The 25259-nt window shown below is 36.9% G+C and overlaps 1 protein-coding gene across 4 annotated transcripts in view; it reads right to left on the bottom strand.

Annotated features, from left to right (window-relative positions):
• MBTPS2 (membrane bound transcription factor peptidase, site 2) overlaps window positions 1–25259 on the bottom strand; it is a 52776-nt gene that overhangs the window by 3692 nt on the left and 23825 nt on the right. Inside the window, exons 6-12 of one of the 4 annotated variants that reach the window (XR_005061848.2) lie at window positions 22561–22679; window positions 21498–21678; window positions 7117–7211; window positions 6560–6755; window positions 4892–4967; window positions 3149–3776; window positions 1005–1094 (exon numbers count right to left, since the gene is read on the bottom strand). Coding sequence is in view for 1 of the 4 variants with exons in the window: in XM_017659444.3 (XP_017514933.1) it covers window positions 3554–3776; window positions 4892–4967; window positions 6560–6755; window positions 7117–7211; window positions 21498–21678; window positions 22561–22679 (890 nt within the window). In the remaining 3 variants the exon portion in view is untranslated. Of the gene's footprint in view, window positions 1–433; window positions 1095–1514; window positions 3777–4891; window positions 4968–6559; window positions 6756–7116; window positions 7212–21497; window positions 21679–22560; window positions 22680–25259 lie in introns of those variants that run through there. The other 3 variants (XR_001852976.3, XR_005061849.2, XM_017659444.3) reach the window with 3 other exon arrangements.

Here is a 25259-nt window from a genome sequence, read left to right as displayed (position 1 = left end):
TAGGAACCTAGAGAGAGAGCGAGTGAGAGAGAGGGAGAGAGAATGTGTATGTGTGTGTCATCAGAGAGGTTGGCTCTGCGGACAAGGGACCAGCATGCACTAGAGCAAAAGGTCAAAAACCAAATGTCATCACTGGAACATTTTTTTATCATGAATTCCTAAAAACAGGCTAACAGAGAAGACTTCTGTCAAACACTCATGAAAGGAAGCACAATAGTCCTCTTTCTTCATCCGTAAATAGGCCATCTCCAAAACAGTGGTGAGAGCACAGGAATCTCACTTAAAAAAGACTTTCTGACAAGTACTAAATGATTTCCCTCATTTGTGGAGTGTTAACAACAAAGCAAAACTGAAGGAACAAAACAGCAGCAGACTCACAGACTCCAAGAAGGGACTAGCAGTTACCAAAGGAAGGAGTTAGGGAGGCTGGGGGGTCGGGGGGTCGGGGGGTCGGGGAGAGATGGAGAAGGGGATTAAGGGGGATTATGATTAGCATACATAATGTAGGTGGCTCACGGGGAAAGCAGTACAGCATAGAGAAGACAAGTAGTAACTCTATAGCATCTCACTACGCTGATGGACGGTGACTGCAATGGGGTGTGGGGGGGAGTTGATAATATGGGTGAATGTTGTAACCACAATGTTGCTCATGTGAAACCTTCATAAGATTGTATATCAATGATGCCTTAATAAAAAATAAATAAATAAAAGACTTTCTTTCCGTAGCCTGCAACAACTTTTATGTAGATTGCTTGATTGAAAACTGAAGGCTGCTTTTAGAATAAATAATTGAAAAACAACTAAGATCTTACTTTATGTAAAGGGAATAATTTTGATAGAAAGTACAATTCAAAAAAAGACAACACATAGATGATGATAAAACATAGAATGCTGGTATACATTTATTCTTTTATTGCTAAACATCAAACACCAGCGACTATGGTATCTTCAAGTAAAACCCTAAGAATCAATTACAGCACAGTCAAGATTTATAGAAAAAATACCTGTGCACCATCAGTATGTGGACATTCAATACCACAGGACCAACTGATGACTGAGAGCCACATATCCATGAAGCACATGTTTACAGTTTCCTGTTAGAACACACAATGACCTATAAGAGCGATTATCAAAAGGTCAAGTTTAACTGCATGTCTTTTCAAACTAAGATGCTGAAAAAGTATATATACATTCTTTACAGATTGTAGGTGATTAAAAAGACTCTAAAAAATGTAAACAATGCAGAGTAGGAACACTGAAAAAAGTTTTACTGTTGAACAGTGACAACACAGAAAGAACACTTTCTTCAAATCCTCAAAGTAATTCATTTTTCTAATCACTCTACAGAAAGCAAAATGGATTATTTCCATAAAGATGGTAATATATCAGGGACACAAAGACCTCCCAAGTTATTTTTTTATGTTAACATATATTTACAGTAAATATTCAGTAATACTTTTTACAGCTCACTTAAATAGAAACATGCTTTTCTGATCCATAAATAACACTAATCATCCATTCAACAACATTTATTAACTATTTATGTCTCACGCACTGTGCCAGAAATGCAGAGGGGAGGATGACACAGTCCTTGCCCTAGATGTACCCACAATCAAGCTGAAGAGACAACACATGACATTTCCTTTTGTACACTATGAGGCTGTTTCTATTACAAATGGGACTGATCTGCTCAGTATTGTAATAGAATGGTTTCCAAATCCTGATCCTACGGAGCAACAGACCAAAGTGTTTGAAAGCCATAAGAAAGTGAGGTGTTTAGTTTTATTTTTACCCAGAAAAAGAAGTTAATGGGTAGGATTTCCTCTATTAAAATATTTTTCAGTTTTAAAAAAACTGACCTCCACATATGCAACATTTTCATTAGCAAACTGCTTAGCTCATGTAACCAAATTAATTCTCTAAGTATTTCATGGCATTCCCCAAGCTCTGCTACCTGAACAGGTCCAAGCATTAGTCTGCTAATACATTTTGACCCTGAATGACTGTCTGCATAAGAATAGAAAAAGTGCCTTTTTTTCTGAGATAAACCAATAATATGTACAGTTTTAGTAATGATAATAACCGATGACCTCAAGTCACTAATAAAATGTTAAAATTACATTCAATATATAATTTCTATTTAAGAAGGCAGGCAAATTTGTAATACAATCTAAAGAATTTGTTTAAAGATAAAAAAAAGTTTTGTGACTGAAGAACAGCTCAATGATCTGAAAAAGGTGAGCCCTATGGAATATCTCACTTAATGAAGAAGTCCGATACATGACTGTTAATGTTCCTGAGTGTATGAGAGAAACATGTATTTTTCACCAAAAAAACAGCATGCTCATCCACTTCTAAGATCAATAGCTTCACAGTGGCCTGCTGATTTCCCAGACCTGCATCTCCAGTCCAAAGACCTCAAACTAGGCAGGGCTCTTTCAAGCTCAAGAGCCAGTTCCTACCTAGGCTCTGGCAAATCTACTTTTTGTACTCATGTGTAGGCATTCTCACTGTACTACCAAGTCTTCTGTGGACCCACAGAGGTAGCTTAGGAGAAAGACGGAAAGCAAGGACTAGGTGTCTAGTGACCCAACACAGAGAAACATGGGAGTCACTGGTGAGAACAGAGTATAGTTCAGGGCTTAAGGTAGTTGCTTCTTAAAGACAGGATACCCAGGAGCTAGGCCCCAGAGAGCACTACAGTGTAAGAGGAAATGTCTGCCCTGGGAGGGTTCCAAGTTCAAAGCTCTGTAGAGAATGGTAACCAGGACTGCAGAAGGTCCTGTGATCTGGTGGAAGACCTGGCTCAGTTCTGAGGTTGCAAGTAGGAGAAACTTCCTGCAGCGCACTCTGAATATCAAGGCTAGTGCTGCTTTATGAGGTTATCGGGACACATTATCAAAGAGGCGACTCTTGTGGGGCAAAACATATCATGATTTTGTGGGCCCTACTTCCTACTTTGTTCACTTATTTGGCATCATTTGACAAAGATTTTCCCTTTCATCTCAGCAGATTCTTTTATAAAATTTTATTAATTTACTTATAATCAGGACTTGGTAGTCAGAGTACAAAATAATACACCATTAAATTTTAAAATACTTTTCAAACAAGACAAAGGACAAGAGATATAGGCCAAGAAAATGCTCACCTTTTCACTTGGCCCAAGTCTGGTCTTGTTCAAATCTGGATTGATGATGCTTTTTCAAAGTTTTCCCCAATTAATTCCACCCAATTCTGTTCACCTTTACACGACTGCAACCTGATACGCAGTCACACAAAATGCTTTAACATGAATTTGCACTTGTTTAAAATTGTTCCACAAGCATCTGAAGTTTGTTAAGTTCAGTCTTTAAAACCAGAACGTAGTCAGGGATTACGTCTTTCATTTCTCCTGTTTATTCCCCATCCCAGAGTTCGGATACTCTGAATATAGGAGGAGCTTAAAGTTGTTTGCTAAAATGTAATTTGAAGGAAACACTTTATATTTCATACCAGGTAAAGTTTTTAATGTTGCATATTGTAACTTGGAGATTCTGTCAGATGAGTGCAAATATTACCGTGCTGTAACCATCCAGAGTCCCAGGGTCACGTTGGCAGCCAAAAGTACACTGCCACCAAGCAAGATGAAAAATCCTATCAGATCTCTGATATCATTGTCTCCAATCACTGAGGTAAGGGTGGCATCCAGGAAAGAGTTTAAAATCCACTGTCCATCCAAAGCAAAGCAGGGAACTGCATTAACAATAGCCAGGGCTCCTGAGAGGGAAATCAGGTACCTGGTTAAAATCAGTTAAGGAGCCTACTGTGAGGTCTGAGTGGAAACCACATTTCCAGGAGTCAGAAAATATTTTACTAGGAGTGGATTTGAGATTACTGTTGACTTCCCTCCTTTCTTTAAATCTCTGCCCACCAGTATAGGCTATTTCTTCTTAGATTGGTTCTACTTCAATCAAATGATTTATATTATTTGAAGTTCAAAAACCTTGACTAGAAAAATAAAGGCCAACTATTTGTAAACTAAGGCAATCTATAATGAACTTCTAGGAAGACTAAGTCTTTCTAATCCTTTAATGATACAAAGGAAAGAAATGTGGAAGGAATAAGAAATAAGGGAAAATTACTTTTTGATCCTTAGAAAGTATTACCTTGTTAGGAAACAAAGATTGTGGCCCCTTGAGCCCTATTTTCCTATCACTGATAAGGTTATAGCATAAACATAACTATGATGTAAATATAACTCTATTTTACTATCATCTATAAGGCTGTATATAGCAAAAATCTCTCTGAGACAAAGGTGCAATGCTCATTTGTTTTCCATTTCATTTTTCTGAGAAATCATTGAGGAAGAAATTATAAAGATTTCAAAGTGACAAAAATACTCTTCTAAACCGTTCAGTTTATTCAAATTTACATAACAATCAATTTAAAAATTTTTTCTTTTATATGCAAACATAATATGCAAAGAACACATGAGGTTTTGTCCTTTGAAGTGCTATTTTAGTAGTGAAAACAAGTTTCACCTCCCTTATGCATACCTCCATTTGGTCAGAGCTAACAGACCCAGAAGGGGCAGAATTCATTACCGCACTAGTAACAGAAACTTTCATCCTTTATAAACTTAGTGGAAGGTTTTGTTTTAGACTTGTAAATTTGTATTCTGGGTTCCTTCCCTTCTGTATCTTCACCTTTCTCCCTCCCTGATCAGTCTCTCTCTCCTTTGACTTCTTCCCTCCTAAGTACATACAATCTGATCTTTGTCAATTTTAAAATCTATTTTTTAGCTGTCAGCAATTGGTTGATACCTGTATGGTCTAAGAATGCTCTATTCAAGGTAAGGCTAACCAAGTTGAAGTAATGCACTTCTAAACATTTTTCACACCAGAAAGGATACTTGACAAATGTTTCCACAACCACAGGTAGATCTATGCTCAGAAAGTTGAAACGTGGGATAAAACTTGTGATGCTCACTGAAAATATAAAAATAAGTAATAATGAATAGTATTCATACAAATAAGCAATAGCATTACAAATTTTACCATACAGTCAAAATTAAGGTAACTTATTAAACTGGTTGAGAAAACCCTTCCCAAATATATGTGGGCAGGCTATATGTCCCACATATAAAAACAATAGGTTATTCTAGAACATTTAGTAAAAAGAGTAGAATACAGAAATTCATGTGCCAGTGTATACTAATATTTTGAGGTAAGAATAAGATAAAACAGAATATATATCAAGTATGACTACCAAATACACAGACTGACTTAAAAAATACACTAGAATTTACATCACAAGAGTCCTCCTTTCAAAGAAGCATAACTTTAAATCACGTTCACTACAACTAGTCTATCACTTAATGTTTTTTTGGTCTGTTTTTTTTTACATTGCTAAAACAAGGATTAAGACTAGGATTTTTAAGGTCTCTTCCACTCTGTGGATTCCATAATCCTGTTTTTCCTTAAAACATTTAAAAACTTTCCTCTAATTATGTAGAACCCATAGTACTCATTTTTTAATTACCCTTAAAAGGGGAACATTTCTTCATTTAGTGAGGATATGTTTAATATTTGCATTCTAGGGCAACTTAGTGCCAAACTAAAAAATCAGAATGACCCAGGTTGTATCTCAGAATATGACTCGGAAGCAATGAAAGACAGACTTCTCAAGAGTAACATAAAACCCACATGTCCATCAACTAATGAATGAATTTAAAAAAGTATTTCCATGCAACTGAATATTATTTGGCCATAAACGGAATGACATACTGACACATGCCACAACACAGATGAACCTTGAAAGCATTATGCTAAGTAAAAGAATTCAGTCATAAAATATTCCATTTATATGAAATGTGCAAAACAGGCAAATTTATAGAAATGGAAGGCAGATTAGTGGTTGCCAAGGGACAGGAGGTGTTAGGGAGAAACGGGGAGTGATTGACTAATGGGTATGAGGTTTCTTTTTTTGGGGTGATGAAAAACATCCTGGAACTAGATTGTGGTGACAGTTATACAATCCTGAATATATTAAAAACTATTGAACTGTTCACTTCAAAAGGGTGAATTGTAAGGTATGTGATTTATATTTTAATGAAACTGTTATAAAAAAAGGAATATAAAAAAAAATCCTGTATAACAAAATGAATTAGAGAATTAGACTGTATGATCTTCAGCCATATGGAAAAGCTACACATTTAGTCCAATCATGTTGCCACTGTTAAAACAATTACACTGGCCCTGTTTTGAAATAATATTCATATAAAACCCTCAGAGAACATTTGAGAGATCATCTATGTGACCTGGGAAAAAATGGTGATGAAGGGAAATGTATCATTCTCCACAGGGTGACATGGGATTCAGCTCCACCTTGCTTTATAAATTCAGATTATTTTCCTACTGCATAAATTTCATTTAATGCTTAAGAACAAGTTAACAAAATGTTGAAAAGCAGTCAAATTTATAATAAATAAAATTAATGCAAGGATTTGTACTAAGTTTCTACCACAGAGCATAGATGCAACTTACTGATTTTTGGGGGGGTCTACCATGAAAATACCCACCTGTGTAGTGAAGGTGCAGTGGATGTCCTACATACAACATATCAATTTGTGGTGGGTGTTTCACTCTTATTAAGCGTGTGTGAGCTTCCAAAGAAGGTATTATGCAGAAACTTGAACTTGAACTTTTTTTACAGTCTTTATTGGTTCTACAAACTTGGGTAGCTTCAACTGCTTTCCGAGCAGGTAGACATGTATGCTATGAATAAAATATTAATTAGGCAATATTAAAAATGAGTTATTAATAAGAACACCAAGTTACAGTCCTTTAGTATCTTTCATGTCACCTAGCATATTAAGAACAAAATTCATGCAAAAGAAATGCCATTTGTGTGCACCTACTGTAAGTTAGATTCAAGTGTTCCAATTTGACCATGTAATGTATTTTCACTATACATTATTAAAGATTCTTAGATGAAATGTGAGATCTAAAATGTAGAGATTTTAATAAAATGATACAAAGCAAAAGGGAGATGTTTTCACATATTACATTTTAGTTCTTTATGCTTCTTTTGTAACAGTGATATCAGATAAGCAAGACTGCTTCAGGAAAAACTTACCAAACGCTTATTAAAATTATTTCTGTAGGAAAAGCACACATCTGTGAGGCTGTGATTGTTACAGCATTCAGTCGAGCCATCTAATCGTTTGTAGGCTAAAGAGAAATTATTAGAGTCTGTCATACAGAAGTACATTTATAATAAAAAATCTGCTTCCAAAACCAAAAAAGTAAGTAAAATGCAGATGAATTCTGAAACAACTGTGTAATGTAGAGTTCAGCTCAATGGTTACTTGCTGTTGAGTTTGATTTTACATTATAAAGGTATACTCCCACTCTGCAATCAGAAAGCAGTGTTCACCGTAGGTTAGCTGTCTTCATATAAACTCACCCATGGAGTTCCAGGTCTCAGCAGGTTTTGCAGTAACTCCAACTGGTCAAGCACAACTATTTAATGAGCTACTGCTAGCTACCGTAAAATACCCTTGATCCAGCATCACTACTGAGCTCGTATACTGTGGTGTCAGCAAACAGAGTGGGCCACAGGATGCCTAAGAGACTCTCACCCCTATGGGCAGTGCTATTTTATGAAATCTCTCTCTCACCTTCTGGCTTACCTTGGGGCTTTCCTCACAAAACCAGGAAAACCCAATCTAACCCAGAGATGTGCACATATTTGCCTGCATACTGGTACTCCTGTTACCGTTTTTGGCAGACAATAGAAACAGGGCAACTGTTTATTCCAATTATTCATTTAATTTTTAAAGTTCTTTGGTAGACTGCCTCACTTATATGTGGGGCAGAATGAAGAAGCTAAATCACTGATATGGTAGGACAAAAATGATTTCCATTTACTTATTTTGGAAGGTTTCCTGCATTTAGCACATCAAACTGGTAAAGCTTAAATTGGTATGTGGCAAGGACCAATTAAACTTAGGATGTTATATCCATACTACCATACTCAGGCTAAGGAAGACAGACTCAAGAGCAAAGTTACCACAGTACCACAAAAAAAGTGCATTTTCCAGCACAACAAAGCTTTTCTATTACAAGAATGCCTTCAGGAGCACAAACATGAAAATGTTAGTTGATACTGCAATATGATTTTATAAGGATTTTGCATTCCAGCCAAAGGCTTTTGTTTTTAAATAGTTTTTTTTTTTTTACTAAGTTATTTGAGGAAGACATCTTGTATTAGTTAGACTAGATCTCCCCCAGCCACTGCTGATGTCTCTCCTCAGCCAACACAAACTGAAGACCAAAACAGTGATGAAGCTAACTAAGCCATGCATTAGTTTCTCCTCTGCACTGGCTGGGTGGGTGGGTAGTTTTGCTGTTTTCTAATCATAACCAAAAAGGTATTCAAATTTGGGGTAAGGAAATCATATTTAAAATATGAAGGCAAACTGTGAATATCTAATGGCATAGACAAACCTGGGCCTATCATCACTCCTCAGCCCTAATAGTAAATTGTAAGATAAAAAGTTGTTGCAGGATTTTTTTGTTTTTAGTCAATCCAGGCTTAAAAACCTCAGCGTTCTCTCTGATCAGTCGCCAAGTCCCATCAGTTTTTACCTTCTCATTATTTTTCTCTTTACCTATTCCTACTTGCATACAGACTATAATTCCTTCTTACCTGACCCATTTGAACAGAGTAGCAATGAGTCTTGTTTGCTTATCACCTAGCTAGCGTATGCAAACCTTTCCTACATACTGAATACTTAAGATAAACCTTCCGATGTAGAGCTACGAAAATGTAACTCCTTGGATATACTTCCTCCATCATTGTTGAAGTCTAAGTCAAGGACTGCTGCAATGAAATCTGTTCTCATCTTCTCAGTCAAGACTAACCAATACGAGCTGCCACAATCTCCAATAATTCCTGTCATTACTTACATTTAACCTTATACTGTAATAAAGTGGGTATGGTCTGTTGCTTTGACTGCGAGCTCCTTGAGGGAAAGGTTTCTTAGAGTCATATATAAGGTAGACAACTCAATATGTATTGAATACATAAATGATGGTCTACACCACTTGCTTTTGTATTAGTAGCCATTTAAAAATTTACATCTGATGTTTGATCACTAACCTTTCTTGGAAGATTGTATGCAATACAGAATTGAAAGCAAAGAATTTGGTATCACTGTTTATACAGCATGTCTGGCAACACAAATGCTTCAAGGGGCCAAGCAGGTACCAAATAAATGAAGCGATAGTGTGTGGAAAAAACAGGAAATGGTGGGGACTTTGATGAGTTAGAAAATACATACCCTGTTGTAAGAGGTTAGCAGCCAGGCCACTTAACTTGGGCCCCAGATTTGACAGATTGCCCATTTTATTCCAAGAGAGTCAGAAATCTGTACCCTCATGTGAAACCTCTAGAATTTTAATAATGGCAGCCAATTAAAAGAAAATACCATGCAAGCCAAACCAAATATAGCTGCTGAGGCTGGATTTGGCCTTGGCTACCACCAATTTGCCACCTCTGGATTACAGCTTCTTCCTATGGTGATTACTCCAACCCAAACGTCAATCTGTCCTGTGGCAGTACAGACAACCTTAAGTACCTCCTGACATGGAATTTTCCAATAAAGAATTACATATGTTGTTACCATGTCAGAAGTAAACTTGATATTTTTGTTTATCAATGTTTTTAGAAGTTATAGGTTTAAAAAAATATTTTATTTTAGAATATTTTCTCCTGGATTACATTAAAGAACAAGTTGCTGAATCAATTTTTGTTACTCAATTCTAACCTATAAAATGGGGATGCCACAAATAATTTTCACATTAGTGTACTTCTATCAAGCATGAGAGGCCAGTCCAATTCTACTTTGGAAGGAGCATTCAAGACTGCAATAGGAGGTCCCAGGGGCTTTCATGGGCTCAATTTATCACTAGATTAGAACTGTCCCTTAAAATCTCCCCAGTCTGGGAGACAATTAGGAAAATTTAAGACCAGATCAGTTTCACAATTCCACTCCAGGGAGAACCTACATATTTTGAATATACCCTAAGATGGGCCCTAAGACAGTTGTAGAAATAGTCTATTCTTCAAAGGATGGTCTAGACCAGAAGTGATTTTGCAATAAGGCTGCAAAGAAACTTCTTCAATCTATAGTTACAGTCCCCACTACCTTCTATATCATTAAAATGAACTGAACAATTGTCTTACCCTAGTTTATTAAATATATAAATGTAGTTAGAGCTCCAACACAGGGAGGCAAGCCTATTTACTCTTAGTTCTACAGTAGACTTTATACCAGCATTGCCTAGTAACAAGTAGTTAAAAAAATTATAAACACACACACACTCTTGTCTATTTAGGATAGCAAAGAAACCTTAGATCATAACTTAATGTTCACACCGGGAAAAGAGATAAGTTTTTCCAAACATTAGAGAAGATTTCAGCAAAAACAAGTTGGTTATTCAAAATATGTGGGAAAGATTCCCGGAGTTTCCCTTTTATTATTTTAAAGTAGCTTGGGAAGAGCCTTTATTCACTTCAGTTAGAGATATGTTAAGACAGTACAACATTCCTGTTGCCAGGAAGTTATGGTTATATACCCTCACCTCCTCTGGACGGGAATATGGGCTGTTCAAGGGGGTTGCCTGAGTCTGGGCTCACACCTTCATTTTAGGGAACAGTCACCTTTAGTACTCAATCTCATGCTCCTTAAAATGTAGTTCAAACGCTGGACTTGCTGGGTGCAGTCTTTCTTACTCAAGACAATGCTTTCAGACAAGAAAAAAGGAATTTATGCATATATGAAATGAAGAGTGTCCCCTCAAACTAAAGAGAGAAGGTACAACCTACTTTTTAGGAAAATAGTCTACCCAAAAGAGCTAGACTAGCTCTTGTCAGTAACTTTTAGTTCCATTCAAATCACTAAGTGGCATATGGATACCCAACAATCCTAAAAGTACAGGCTTGAATATGAATGGGGGAAAAGCTTTTGTTTTCTGTTCTGACTAGAGTGAGACCAGTGATCTATTCCAGGTACAAAGGACTCCAAGCCCTCACCCAGTGTCCTTTCTGGGGCTTCCTGACAAGGCCACTCAGTCTCCAAGAAGTGTATGGGACAAGCTCCTTAGGCATGCCCTATGCCCCAAGGGCAGAGGTGGAATTAAATCAGCCTTGGCTCTGTGGGTGACATTCATAGTTCAGCAAGTTAATATTTAAAAATCAAAAAGGAAAGGATTAACAGAAGAAAAAGCAATTCCCAATAATTTCATAAAATGTAGTCATTTCAGAGAGATTAACCACATTTTTCTAATTTGCAAGAAATCTACCTGTTGATTTTTTAAGGAGAACATCTAGTCTGCTTAAAACCTTACTTAATCAATACCTTAGGGAATATCTTTAAAAATTGAAGAATACACCTGGGAGAGTTAGGGTGTAAAACATGAAGCCAGAAATGATTGGTTGGGACAGTTTATTGGCTCTTCCAGGGTCAGATCTTTCCAGGGTGGCTTTATTGTTTTGAAGTGGTGTAAATTCCTAAAATTTTAATTATGTACACTGAGTTCCACTCTAAATTGAACATGAATCACTTCTGGAATTTTAGCTACTTTGTATTACCATATTTGGCTAAATCTTTCTTTTCTGTTCATAATGAAGGATAACAAAAGGTACCTAGATGCACACAGAATACTATCAATCCATGGCTTTCTTAAATATCCATAGCTCCAATGGTCAAGTGTACTATGAAAATTAATCTAGTTCATACTTTCAGTTATATTTAGTCATTAAGATTCCTATAAACTGGCTAAATATATGCACTCCATCTAAAAATGTTTAAATAGGGGCACAAGTTTATTAGGTACAGTCATCAAGTAAAATTAACACCTATCCTAATAGAGTCTCTCCTGAGGACAGATGCAAAAGAGACTGAAGATTTATTTTGGGACTGATTTTTTTATTAGCATGGAAAGGTAATATCTGCTTTGGATTTTTAAACAAATACTTAAAAAATATAGCATATGACCTATAATAGTGAAATACTAAAAAAGTTAATAAGGAAAGAGTTTCAGAGTATTTCAGGGAAAATCTTCATTTCCATTCTGACAGGAAAAGGACAAAACAAACATCTGAAATGCAGATATCCTAAACCCAACAAGCCTATTGGACAGAACTTTCTTTGATTACTGTGTCATTTTGGCTTCTGTAATTCAATACAGATTATATCAAATTAGAAATCTGGAGGAAAATGATAATGGACTTTAGAATTGTGAAATAATGGATTATTTCTTTTATAGAAGAATACATGTGGGTTACACACTAACCTCCTGTCATCTGAAAAGTTTTGGATGATGGTTAGTGGGTCTTGAGAACAGGAAAAAATTAACAAATATTTTAACCTTAAAGAATCAGGTTAGCCCACCAGACAATCTTAATATTACCATAGGGGAGATAATCAGACGCTATGTACATACCTATAAATTCTTCTTGCCCTCCCCCCACCCAAAATGGATTCTGAATCTAATCAAACCTCTAAACCTAACTGCCATTTATAAGAAATTTGCACGATGTCTGTACATGTTAATGGCATCACAAGGATAAGACATAAATAAACAAATCCAGATATGGGAAATTTGACAAAACAAATGACTCAATTTCTTCAACAAACAAGTGATACTTCAAAAAACAAAACTTCGGGAATTTTTACCAGTTAAAAGAGACTTAAAAGACATACCATCCAACTTAAACAAACCAAATTAAAAACAAAACAAAATAGGGAAAAGTGAATACCAGATAGATAATTAGGAATTATTAATTTTGTTGTGTGTGATAACAATACTGTGGTCATGTTTAAAAAGTCATCATCTATTAGCAACATGCTGAAGTTTATGGATGAAACGATAGGATGCTTGCCTGTGATGTGTTTCAAAATACTCTCCCCAGAACTAGGCTGACTGGATGAAAAATTTGGCAAAATGTTGGTAACTGCTGAAGCTGGGAGAAGACTATGTGAGATTTCATTTATATTGTTCTCCTGACATTTTATGTAAGTTTAAAAATGTTTACAATTAAAAAAGTTCTTAAAAATGGGTTTTGAGAGGAGCCAGGATGGTAGCATGAGTAGAGCAGTGGAAATCTCCTCCCAAAGCCATATATATTTTTGAAAATACAACACATACAACTATCCCGAAAAGAGAGACCAGAAAATATAGGACAACAGCCAGGCTACATCCACACCTGCAAGAACCCAGCGCCTTGCAAAGGGGGTAAGATACAAGCAGCGGCCCAGCAGGACCTGAGCTCCCCTCACCCCACCCAGCTCCAGGCGGGAGTAGAGGAGTTGGAGCAGGGAGGGAGAGGGAGCCCAGGACTGCTAAACAGCCAGCCCCAGCCATCTGCACCAGGAGTGCAGACACACAGCGTGTGGGGTGCTGGATACTGGGGAAATGGGACAGTAAAACCTGCGAGTGGGTCCCTGCAGCCGGCACCCCAGAAAAAAGAAAAGGGAGTGCTTTTTAAAAGTCTTAAAGGGGCAGGGACCCCACAGCTGGATGGAGGCATCCCAGCACAATTAGCTCAGCAGCTGGGAACCCGGGGAACTCCAGGCACCCTAACCCCCTGGGCAGCAGCACAGCTCCGAGGACCCTCACGGTGATAAACAGCCTCCCGCCCATTCCTGCTCTGGTGTGGCGCCCGCTCTGGTGTGGCCCCGCCATAGTGGAGCAGAAGCCTGAGAGTGGGCATGCCCACAGCAACTGCACATGGAGCTTCCTTCACAGCAGCAGGGCAAGAATCAGAAACCCCGTCTGTGCGCAACTGTCCAGCAAAAGCCGCTAGAGGTCACCGTTCTCCCAGGAGAGGAAGACCACAAACTAGCAAGAAGGGACATTCTCCGAGCTGACACGTGCCAACTGCCCATGACTATCTCTATCACCATGAAAAGGCAGAAAAATTTGAAATAGACGAGATTAAGCCAGATAGTCTACCCGGAAAAGGAATCTGGGGAGACAGACCTAACCAATCTTCCTGAAAAAGAATTTAAAATTAAGGTCATAACCATGCTGATGGACTTGCAGAGAAATATGCAAGAGCTAAGGAGGGAGAATACAGAAATAAAACAATCTCTGGAAGGATTTATAAGCAGAATGGATGAGATGCAAGAAGCCATTGATGGATTAGAAACCAGAGAAGAGGAACGCATAGAAGCTGATGCAGAGAGAGATAAAAGGATCTCCAGGAATGAAACGATATTAAGAGACCTGTGTGATCAATCCAAAAGGAACAATATCTGCATTATAGGGGTACCAGAAGAAGAAGAGAGAGAAAAAGGACTAGAAAGTGTATTTGAAGAAATCATTGCTGAAAACTTCCCCAAACTGGGGAAGGAAATAGTCACTCATACCACAGAAGTACACAAAACTCCCAACAGAAGGAACCCAAAGAGGACAACACCAAGACACATAATAATTAAAATGGCAAAGCTCAAGAACAAGGACAGACTTTTAAAGGCAGCTAGAGAGAGGAAAAAGGTCACCTACAAAGGAAAACCCATCAGGCTATCAACAGACTTCTCAACAGAAAACTTACAGGCCAGAAGAGAATAGCATGATATATTTAATGCAATGAAACAGAAGGGCCATGAACCAAGAATACTATATCCAGCACAATTATCACTTAAATATGAAAGAGGGATTAAACAATTCCCAGACAAGCAAAAGTTGAGGGAATTTGCCTCCCACAAACCACCTCTACAGGGTATTTAAGAGGGACTGCTCTAGATGGGAGCACTCCTAAGGCTAAATAGATGTCACCACAGAAAATAAAATCACAGCAAAGAAAGCGGAACAATCAAATACTAACTAAAGGCAAAAAAATAAAATCAACTACCCAAAAAAGCAGTCAAAGGAAACACAAAAGAGCACAAAATAAAACACCTAACATACAAAGAATGGAGGAGGAGGAATAAGAAGGGAGAGAAATAAAGAATCATCAGACTGTGTTTATAATAGCTCAATAAGTGAGTTAAGTTAGACAGTAAGATAGTAAAGAAGCTAACCTTGACACTTTGGTAACCACGAATCTAAACCCTGCAATGGCAATAAGTACATATTTTTCAATAATCACCCTAAATGTAAATGGACTGAATGCATCAATCAAAAGACACAGAGTAACGGAATGGATAAAAAAGCAAGACCCATCTATATGCTACTTACAAGAGACTCACCTCAAACCCAAAGACATGCACAGACTAAAAATCAAGGGATGGAAAAAGATATTTCATGCAAATAACAAGGAGAAAAAAGCAGGTGCTGCAGTACTAGTATCAGACAACACAGACTACAAAACAAAGAAAGTCACAAGAGATAAAGAAGGACATTATATAATAATAAAGGGCTCAGTCTAACAAGAGGATATAACCATTATAAATATATATGCACCCAACACAGGAGCACCAACATATGTGAAACAGATACTAACAGAATTAAAGGAGGAAACAGAATGCAATGCACTCATTTTAGGAGACTTTAACACACCACTCACTCCAAAGGACAGATCCACCAGACAGAAAATAAGTAAGAACACAGAGGCACTGAACAACACACTAGAACAGATGGACCTAATAGACATCTATAGAACTCTACATCCAAAAGCGACATGATACACATTCTTCTCAAGTGCACATGGAACATTCTCCAGAATAGACCACATACTGGGCCACAAAAAGAGCCTCAGTAAATTCAAAAAGATTGAAATTCTACCAACCAACTTTTCAGACCACAAAGGCATAAAACTAGAAATAAATTGTACAAAGAAAGTAAAAGGTCCACAAACACATGGAGGCTTAACATGCTCCTAAATAATCAATGGATCAATGACCAAATCAAAATAGAGATCAAGCAATATATGGAAACAAATGACAACAACAACACAAAGCCCCAACTTCTGTGGGACGCAGCAAAAGCAGTCTTAAGAGGGAAGTATATAGCAATCCAGGCATATTTAAAGAAGGAAGAACAATCCCAAATGAACAGTCTAATGTCACAACTATCAAAATTGGAAAAAGAAGAACAAATGAGGCCTAAGGTCAGCAGAAGGAGGGAAATAATAAAGATCAGAGAAGAAATAAATAAAATTGAGAAGAATAAAACAATAGCAAAATCAATGAAACCAAGAGCTGGTTCTTCAAGAAAATAAACAAAATAGATAAGCCTCTAGCCAGACTTATTAAAAGAAAAAGAGAATCAACACACATCAAAAGAATCAGAAATGAGGAAGGAAAAATCATGACAGACACCACAGAAATACAAAGAATTATTAGAGAATACGATGAAATCCTATATGCTAACAAGCCAGAAAACCTAGAAGAAATGGACAACTTCCTAGAAAAATACAACCTTCCAAGACTGACCAAGGAAGAAACACAGAATCTAAACAAACCAATTACCAGCAAAGAAATTGAATCAGTAATCAAAAAACTACCCAAGAACAAAATCCCTGGGCCAGATGGATTTACCTCGGAATTTTATCAGACATACAGAGAAGATATAATACCCATTCTTCTTAAAGTTTTCCAAAAAATAGAAGAGGAGGGAATACTCCCAAACTCATTCTATGAAGCCAACATCACCCTAATACCAAAACCAGGCAAAGACCCCACCAAAAAAGAAAATTACAGACCAATATCCATGATGAACGTAGATGCAAAAATACTCAACAAAATATTAGCAAACCGAATTCAAAAATACATCAAAAGGATCATACACCATGACCAAGTGGGATTCATCCCAGGGATGCAAGGATGGTACAACATTCAAAAATCCATCAACATCATCCACCATATAAACAAAAAGAAAGAGAAAGACCACATGATCATCTCCATAGATGCTGAAAAAGCATTCGACAAAATTCAGTATCCATTCATGATAAAAAACCCTCAAGAAAATGGGCATAGAGGGCAAGTACTTCAACATAATAAAGGCCATATATGATAAACTCACAGCCAACATCATACTGAACAGCGAGAAGCTGAAAGCTTTTCCTCTGAGATCGGGTACAAGACATGGATGCCCACTCTCCCCACTGTTATTCAACATAGTACTAGAGGTCCTAGCCACAGCAATTAGACAAAACAAAGAAATACAAGGAATCCAGATTGGTAAAGAAGAACTTAAACTGCCACTATTTGCAGATGACATGATATTGTACATAAAAAACCCTAAAGACTGGTGCCTAACTGGTTTTCTTGGCTTCACTGGAGATGGCTGGTAATTATAGATCTACTTTGTTTATGTTACTGTATTCCTATTATGTTAATAGGTGTATGCAATTTAGTTAGTAGTTTAAAACCTATACATGCTTAAGTTACTCTACAAGAAGATATGTCAAAGAAATCATCAATCCTCCCATGTTTTCTTCCATCTGCTACCTCTATAGCTTTTCTTCTTCCTTCCTAATTACAACCCTTAAATAGAATTCATGCCTCATATCGAATTTACCAAGTATCATAATTCCTCCAAGTGGTAAAGATACCTCAAGACAAATGCTGGGCATAGAAGCCAGAGGGCATACATCTGCAAAGAAGTAAAAAGCTAACCTTTTCAAACAATATGGCTTCTCTCTCACTTACCAACTTTACATCTCCCTGTATGGCCCCGGAAGATGACTAGTTAGCCAGCAATGGGTAAGATTCCTCAAGGGAGGAACAACCTAAGACAGACACAGTCGCAGGGGGGGCCATCGGGTGAGAAATTGGGGATCAACAGTGGTGAGGCTTAGAACCTCACCCCCCCTGTTTTGAGAGAAATCTTCTGCATCCGTGGATGTTTTAATGCCCTTGTCTAGCTTGGATTAACACATAGTCTACAGGCACACACCTGATCATCTACAATTGTTCTCTTACAACACTAAACTATGTTTTCTACCTTTATCTTGCATCTATCTACCACTTCAGCATTTTATTAAAAATAAAAATAAAAATAATAATAATAAAGGGAGAAATGTGGGATCCACATATAAATCAAGTATAAAAATCAAACGAATATTCATATTTGACCTGAATGTTTATAATTCATAATGCGTGATCAAAACCAAAAGTTTCTGTGATGACTGCTCTTGTACTGTTCACCATGTAAGAACTTATTCACTATGTAAGAATTCGTTCACCATGTAAGAACTTGTTCGTTATGCTTCAGAAGTTTGGAGACTGACAAGAATTAGGCTTGAGATGGATTAATGAATGTGCATTGAGCATTGACTCCCCTATACAGAATTTTATTGTTGTTAACAACCACTTGATCAATAAATATGAGAGATGCCCTCTCAAAAAAAAAAAGAGATAAAAAAAACCCCTAAAGACTCCACTCAAAACTACTAGAACTAATATCTGAATTCAGCAAAAGTTGCAGGATACAAAATTAACACACAGAAATCTGTGGCTTTCCTATACACTAACAATGAACTAATAGAAAGAGAAATCAGGAAAACAATTCCATTCACAACTGCATCAAAAAGAATAAAATACCTAAGAATAAACCTAACCAAGGAAGTGAAAGACCTATACTCTGAAAACTATAAGACACTCTTAAGAGAAATTAAAGAGGACACTAACAAATGGAAACTCATCCCATGCTCTTGGCTAGGAAGAATTAATATCATCAAAATGGCCACGGTGCCCAAAGCAATATACAGATTTGATGCAATCCCTATCAAATTACCAACAGCATTCTTCAACGACCTGGAACAAATAGTTCAAAAATTCATATGGAAATACCAAAGACCCCAAATAGCCAAAGCAATCCTGAGAAGGAAGAATAAAGTGGGGGGGGGATCTCGCTCCCCAACTTCAAGCTCTACTACAAAGCCACAGTAATCAAGACAATTTGGTACTGGCACAAGAACAGAGCCACAGACCAGTGGAACATAACAGAGACTCCAGACATTAACCCAAACATATATGGTCAATTAATGTACAATAAAGGAGCCATGGACATACAATGGGGAAATCACAGTCTTTTCAACAGATGGTGCTGGCAAAACTGGACATTTACATGTAAGAGAATGAAACTGGATCACTGTCTAACCCCATACACAAAAGTAAATTCGAAATGGATCAAAGACCTGAGTTAAGTCATGAAACCATAAAACTCTTAGGAAAAAACATAGGCAAAATCTCTTGGACATAAACATGAGCGTCTCTTCATGAACATATCTCCCCAGGCAAGGGAAACAAAAGCAAAAATGAACAAGTGGGACTATACCAAGCTGAAAAGCTTCTGTACAGCAAATGACACCATCAACAGAACAAAAAGTTATCCTACAGTATGGGAGAATATATTCATAAATGACAGATCCGATAAAGGGTTGACATCCAAAATATATAAAGAGCTCATGCACCTCAAGAAACAAAAAGCAAATAATCCAATTAAAAAATGGGCAGAGGATCTGAACACACACTTCTCCAAAGAAGAAATTCAGATGGCCAACAGACACATGAAAAGATGCTCCACATCACTAGTCATCAGTGAAATGCAAATTAAAACCACATTGAGATATCACCTCACACCAGTAAGGATCGCCACCATCCAAAAGAAAAACAATAACAAATGTTGGCGAGGTTGTGGAGAAAGGGGAACCCTCCTATACTGCTGGTGGGAATGTAAATTAGTTCAACCACTGTGGAAAGCAGTATGGAGGTTCCTCAGAATGCTCAAAATAGAAATACCATTTGACCCAGGAATTCCACTTCTAGGAATTTACCCTAAGAATGCAGCAGCCCAGTCTGAAAAAGACAGATGCACCCCTATGTTTATCACTGCACTATTTACAATAGCCAAGATATGGAAGCAACCCAAGTGTCCATCAGTAGATGAATGGATAAAGAAGGTGTGGTACATATACACAATGGAATATTATTCAGCCATAGGAAGAAAACAAATCGTACCATTTGCAACAACATGGATGGAGCTAGAGGGGATTATGCTCAGTGAAATAAGCCCGGTGGAGAAAGACCAAATGATTTCACTCATATGTGGAGTATAAGAACAAAGGAAAACTGAAGGAACAAAACAGCAGCAGAATCACGGAACCCAAGAATGAACTAACAGTTACCAAGTGGAAAGGGACTGGGGAGGATGGGTGGGAAGGGAGGGATATGGGCAGGAAAAAAGAAATGGGGCATTACGATTAGCATGTATAATGTTGGGGGGGGCATGGGGAGGGCTGTACAACACAGAGAAGAGAAGTAGTGATTCTACAGCATCTTACTGTAATGGGGATTGGGGGGGGGTCTTGGTGAAGGTGGGAGCCTAGTAAACATAATGTTCTGCATGTAATTGTAGATTAATGATAACAAAATTAAAAAAAAAGGGTTTTACCAGCAGCAGACTCACAAAAACTAAGAATGGACTAACAGTTATCAAAGAGAAAGGGACTGGGGAGGGTGGGTGGGAAAGAAGGGATAAGGGGATTAAGGGGCATTATGATTACCACATTAATATAGGAGGAGGGGCACAGGGAAGGTGGTATGCCCAGAGAAGACAAGTATTGACTCAGTAGCATCTTAACTATGCTGATGGACAGTGAGTGTAACAGGGTATGTGGTGGGGACTTGATAATAGGGGTAATGTAGTAACCATGTGAAATCTATGCATAAGCTTGTATATCAATGATACCTTAATAAAAAAAAAGAAAACAAATAACAATGAAAAAATGGGCTTTACATGGAAAACTACATTTGAGGAAAAATTTAAAAAAATCTGTTCTTACTACTTTGCCATTGTTGCACACAGTACTTCAGTAGAGTTATTCTTAATATTTCCTACCTCCAGTAGATGTGGACAAGTAGCCAGGGCATTTCTTGACGTAAAGATATGGTCTGTGAACGTAGTTTGTATTTTCCAACACTTTGAATGATTTGGGCCCCCCATGATTTTGCATAAAGAGGTGGGAGGTTGATTTTTCAGAATTCAAAGAAATCAAAATAAACTTGGTAGCTTCTGAGAATAAACTTGCTTCACCCTGTCACCTGCTACACAGAACAACAGATCTGACTGACTTCAGGGGGTATTTTTGGACACCTAGATGACTTCCTATGGATGCTGCCACATAAAATAACTCTACCCCAAATAGCTTTGGACATGCTATTATCCATACTGCACAGTCAATTGGTTGTGGTTGTGCTTGAAAGCTAACTTAACATGAGTTTTTTTGAATGCAGAAAGAATTAGGTACTAGAGTCTCCTGAAAGTCAAACATAATGCTATGAAATTAGTTAGAAGTTCTACAACAATATATATTACAGAAAATATACATATTAGTATCCAGCTTATCAGGAAGACTGTTTACTAGTTTGGGCCTGTTCTTAGTTTACTGATTTTTTTTAAAGAAATTAGAAAATAAATTGGCAGACATGGTCTAAGCATTGGTGAATGGCCAAATACTCCCGCCTGGAGCATTATATTATACTGAGAAAATATACACACCTCTAACTGGGAAGCTTAACTGCTGTAAAGTTGATGCACTTATACAGTAACCAATTTGGGGCTCGTAGGCGATGGTATCTAGACATTCATTCCAATCTTGTACATTAGTAACTGGACAATCCTGTAGATGGGTGACAAGGTCTCCCACAAAAAGGCCTCTGGGTCCAATGGCAGGTGAGTCCTTGGGAAGAGGGCAAAACCAAACCAGATAAGTATGAAGACAAGCTATGATTAATCTGAGCAAATAATAGTTGAAGACACTGAGCTAATTAAGTAGACTATTTTGAATAATCCAGCTTTGAATCCAAGATGAATAGTCCTAGAAAATTAACTAAAACCCAACAATTTACTTTTCCTACTTCTCCAAAATTTTGAAACTTTTGCAGCTGAACAAACACTCTGCTCGCCAACTGTTAAGATTAAAATGATAAAAGTTTTTCCCAAACGGCTAATTAAAATTTTTCATGAAAGCAGTCATCAGAATGCGTTCATTTGACTTTATCCTCAGTGGATGAAATGTAAGACAAATCCTTATGTTAACACAGTCCCAAATATGCAGACAATACCATCAGCACAATGAATATGTGCACCTGCTTTCACAAAGGTAACTTTCCTCTTCCCAAAGTCTGAGTAGAAGACTTGATGCTGTCATAATAATTATTGTCTAAGGGAATAAAATACTGAGTTGAAGATATTAACTTAAACTCCCATGAAATGTTCCCACTGGCTAGCCTACGTTTCATCTTTCTTCTTAGAAGTAAAGACATTTGACTCAAGAGCAGTTCAGATATAAATAGTAAAAGTAAATGAGACATTTTATAAACAAACTACAAGTAGAAAATCTTGGTATTACCTATGTAACTCAGAACAAATAATTTTTAGTATTTATAAAAAGCCAATGTGTTTCACAAAACTTTGATTTGAGAGGATTACAGCAATTTCTTCAGGAGAAACTGAGCATTCTGTATATAAGGAGGATCTGAATAAAAGTTGCTGACATAGAATGCTAAGTGTTACATCACAAAATCTGGTGACAGAATGTCGCAAACAATCCATTATTTACCTCAGCAACTTCAGTGATAAGCACCCCAACTCCAGTGTAGTAAAATGGCAAGAGAATTACAGGGAGGAGGACAAGAGCTAAAATACCCAGCAGTGCAAGGACGAAATTATGCCAGATACCTGAAGAGAGAGAAAAAAAGGAATATAAGCTCAACCAGGGGCAGGGGTGATTGGACCTCATAATACCTGGGCATTCTGATAAATTAGTAAAGTAACCTTTCATGAATCTGTGAGGTAGAACTACTTAATAATATAGTGGACAGATGTTCTGTTAGAGGCTTCTTCCATTTCAGATGTTGAAATGTAAAATGCCCATATTAATACATTTGGAAGACCACATACTAAAATTATTGAACACTAATAGAATCTATATTCTATTTTCTCTCTATCTACACACTTCTATGATATATATATAACATGAATATCTCATGAATATATATATAACATGAATATCTCCTAGTTACTATACCATTCAGAAAATGTATACATTATTAATTTAAACATACTTGCAATCTTTGAAAAGAACTTCAAAGCTGTTTAAATAAGTTAAGGTGAAATAAAATACATTCTTACTGAACTGGGATATGGAAATCCAAATGGTACTTGTTTTAAGAATTACACTATTATGGAGAGTAATATATATACATATATATATATTTCTGTAATGTTTTTATTTATTTGTTTTTATTGAAGCAGTTGGTATACAATCTTATACTGGTTTCAAATATGGAGAGAAATATTGATGGACCAAATACAGTATGTATCTTACATGTCACAGACTGTAACCATATCTACCATATATAGAGATGGTTAGGTGAACCTAGTGGTATGCTGGAGGCTGCTTCTACCAGTTTGCCACAGCCAACTACGTGCATTAATTCCCAATTCCTCCTTCAAGGACTTCAAGTTGGCACCTTGAAACTGGCCATGGTGGGAGTATTTACACCACAGAAACCAGCAAATACTACATATCAGAGCTCTCTACTCTCCCTTTCAGAGCTAGCGTTCTGAGCAGTGTGATTCTTAGCTGTCTGTCCCTTACATTACAGGACATTTAGCATTTCTGGCTCCCATCCACTAAATGCCATTAGTGTTCTCTGGTCACCTAGGCAAGCAAATCATGCCCCACCCCTCACATTCCAAACATCCCCAGGAGGGTAACAGCACCAGTGGTTGAGAGCCAGTGTCCTACAACGATAGAAATGTAAACTGAAGACATTTCCCAGACTCTTAGGAAGTTGAGTATGGCCCTATGGCTATGCTTTGGCCAGGAGGATGTGAGTGGAAATGATAGGAATATCCTTGGCCTACTTGACTGGAATTTAGCTACCATAGAGCTAAATCTGAGTCCATAACACAGAAGCTGCAGGCTGGGAAAAGAAGAGCTAACAAGACAGAAAGAGCCTGAGTCCCCCAAATCACAGAATTATCCTGTCAGTGCTGATCTATTGACATTTGGAATGTTTTATGAGAGTTTAAACCACTGATTTTTTTAGACATTACAGCAGCCAGATACCTAGTTAATACTTACTTGTTCTATGTACCATATTCACATTGTAAGATGTTCCTACATTTTTTTTTTTAGTGTTCTAAGCTGTTAAATTCCAGAAATACCCAGAGTAAGTCTAGTCCAGGACATATTGGGTAAGCAAGTTTTTCTGTTCCTTACACAGAAAGTTTTAAAAACACCAATGGTATTAAACTACTTATTGAAAATGTTTATTTTGCTTTTTCATTTATATATATTCTGGACTTTTTCCTTATCAGCACATTCTTATCTATCCCACTTCTTACATACACTACTTTACTAATTTTCTTATATCCATTACTTTATCATTTACTGATATGGATATTTACTGATATCCATTACATATCAGAATGCCCATTTCATATATCTACCACAGAGTAATCAATTTTTTAAAAAACCTATTTATGACTTATTTATAAAGTTCCCTACTAATGATCACTTAAGCTGTTTTAACTTTTTCACAAATGCTTCAACAGTTTTGCTTATACTATTATATATCTAATTAAGTATGCATTTCTGAGGGTATGGAAAATTACACAGACATGGAATTGTTGGGTCAATATATGCATTCAAAACTGACCTCCAATGAGTTTGCATTAATTTATGTTCTCATAATTGGCATATATTTCCCCACTCTTTAAACAACACTGTGCTATCATAATTTTAGACTCTGCCATCTGCTAGGTGAAAAGTAAAATTGCTTTGTCTTGTTTTCTGTTTCTTTAATTATGAGTTTGTACATTTTTCATGTTTATTAAAAGGCTGTTTTTTTCTGTCTGAGAACTATTTCTATCTGCTGCCTGTTTTAACACATTTTGACTAGGTCGCCTTTTTTTTTTTAACTAATTTGTATGTATTATTATTTAATATATATATGAGGAATTTGGTCCTTTGTAAAAGTATTGTAATTTTCCCCTCCAGTTTGTTGTTTGACTTGGCTTATAGTTTTGCCTATACAGACATTTTAAAGTTCGGTGCGGTCAAACAGCTCCTCTGTATTAAGCTTTTTCTAGTTTATGATTATAGAAGATATTCTATAAACAAATATATTATAGAAGATACCTCTGTTTTCTTGTACTGCTTTCATAGCTTCATTTAAAAAATACAATTAAAACACTCTAATTCTTTGACCCACTGGAATTTATTCTAGTTAAACTAATTTAGGAATGTAT

This window comes from Manis javanica, chromosome X, assembly GCF_040802235.1.
Source record: "Manis javanica isolate MJ-LG chromosome X, MJ_LKY, whole genome shotgun sequence".
Lineage (NCBI taxonomy): Eukaryota > Metazoa > Chordata > Mammalia > Pholidota > Manidae > Manis > Manis javanica.
The sequence above is the reverse complement of the archived record's forward strand: the minus strand, read 5'-3'. Positions and strand labels throughout refer to the sequence as shown.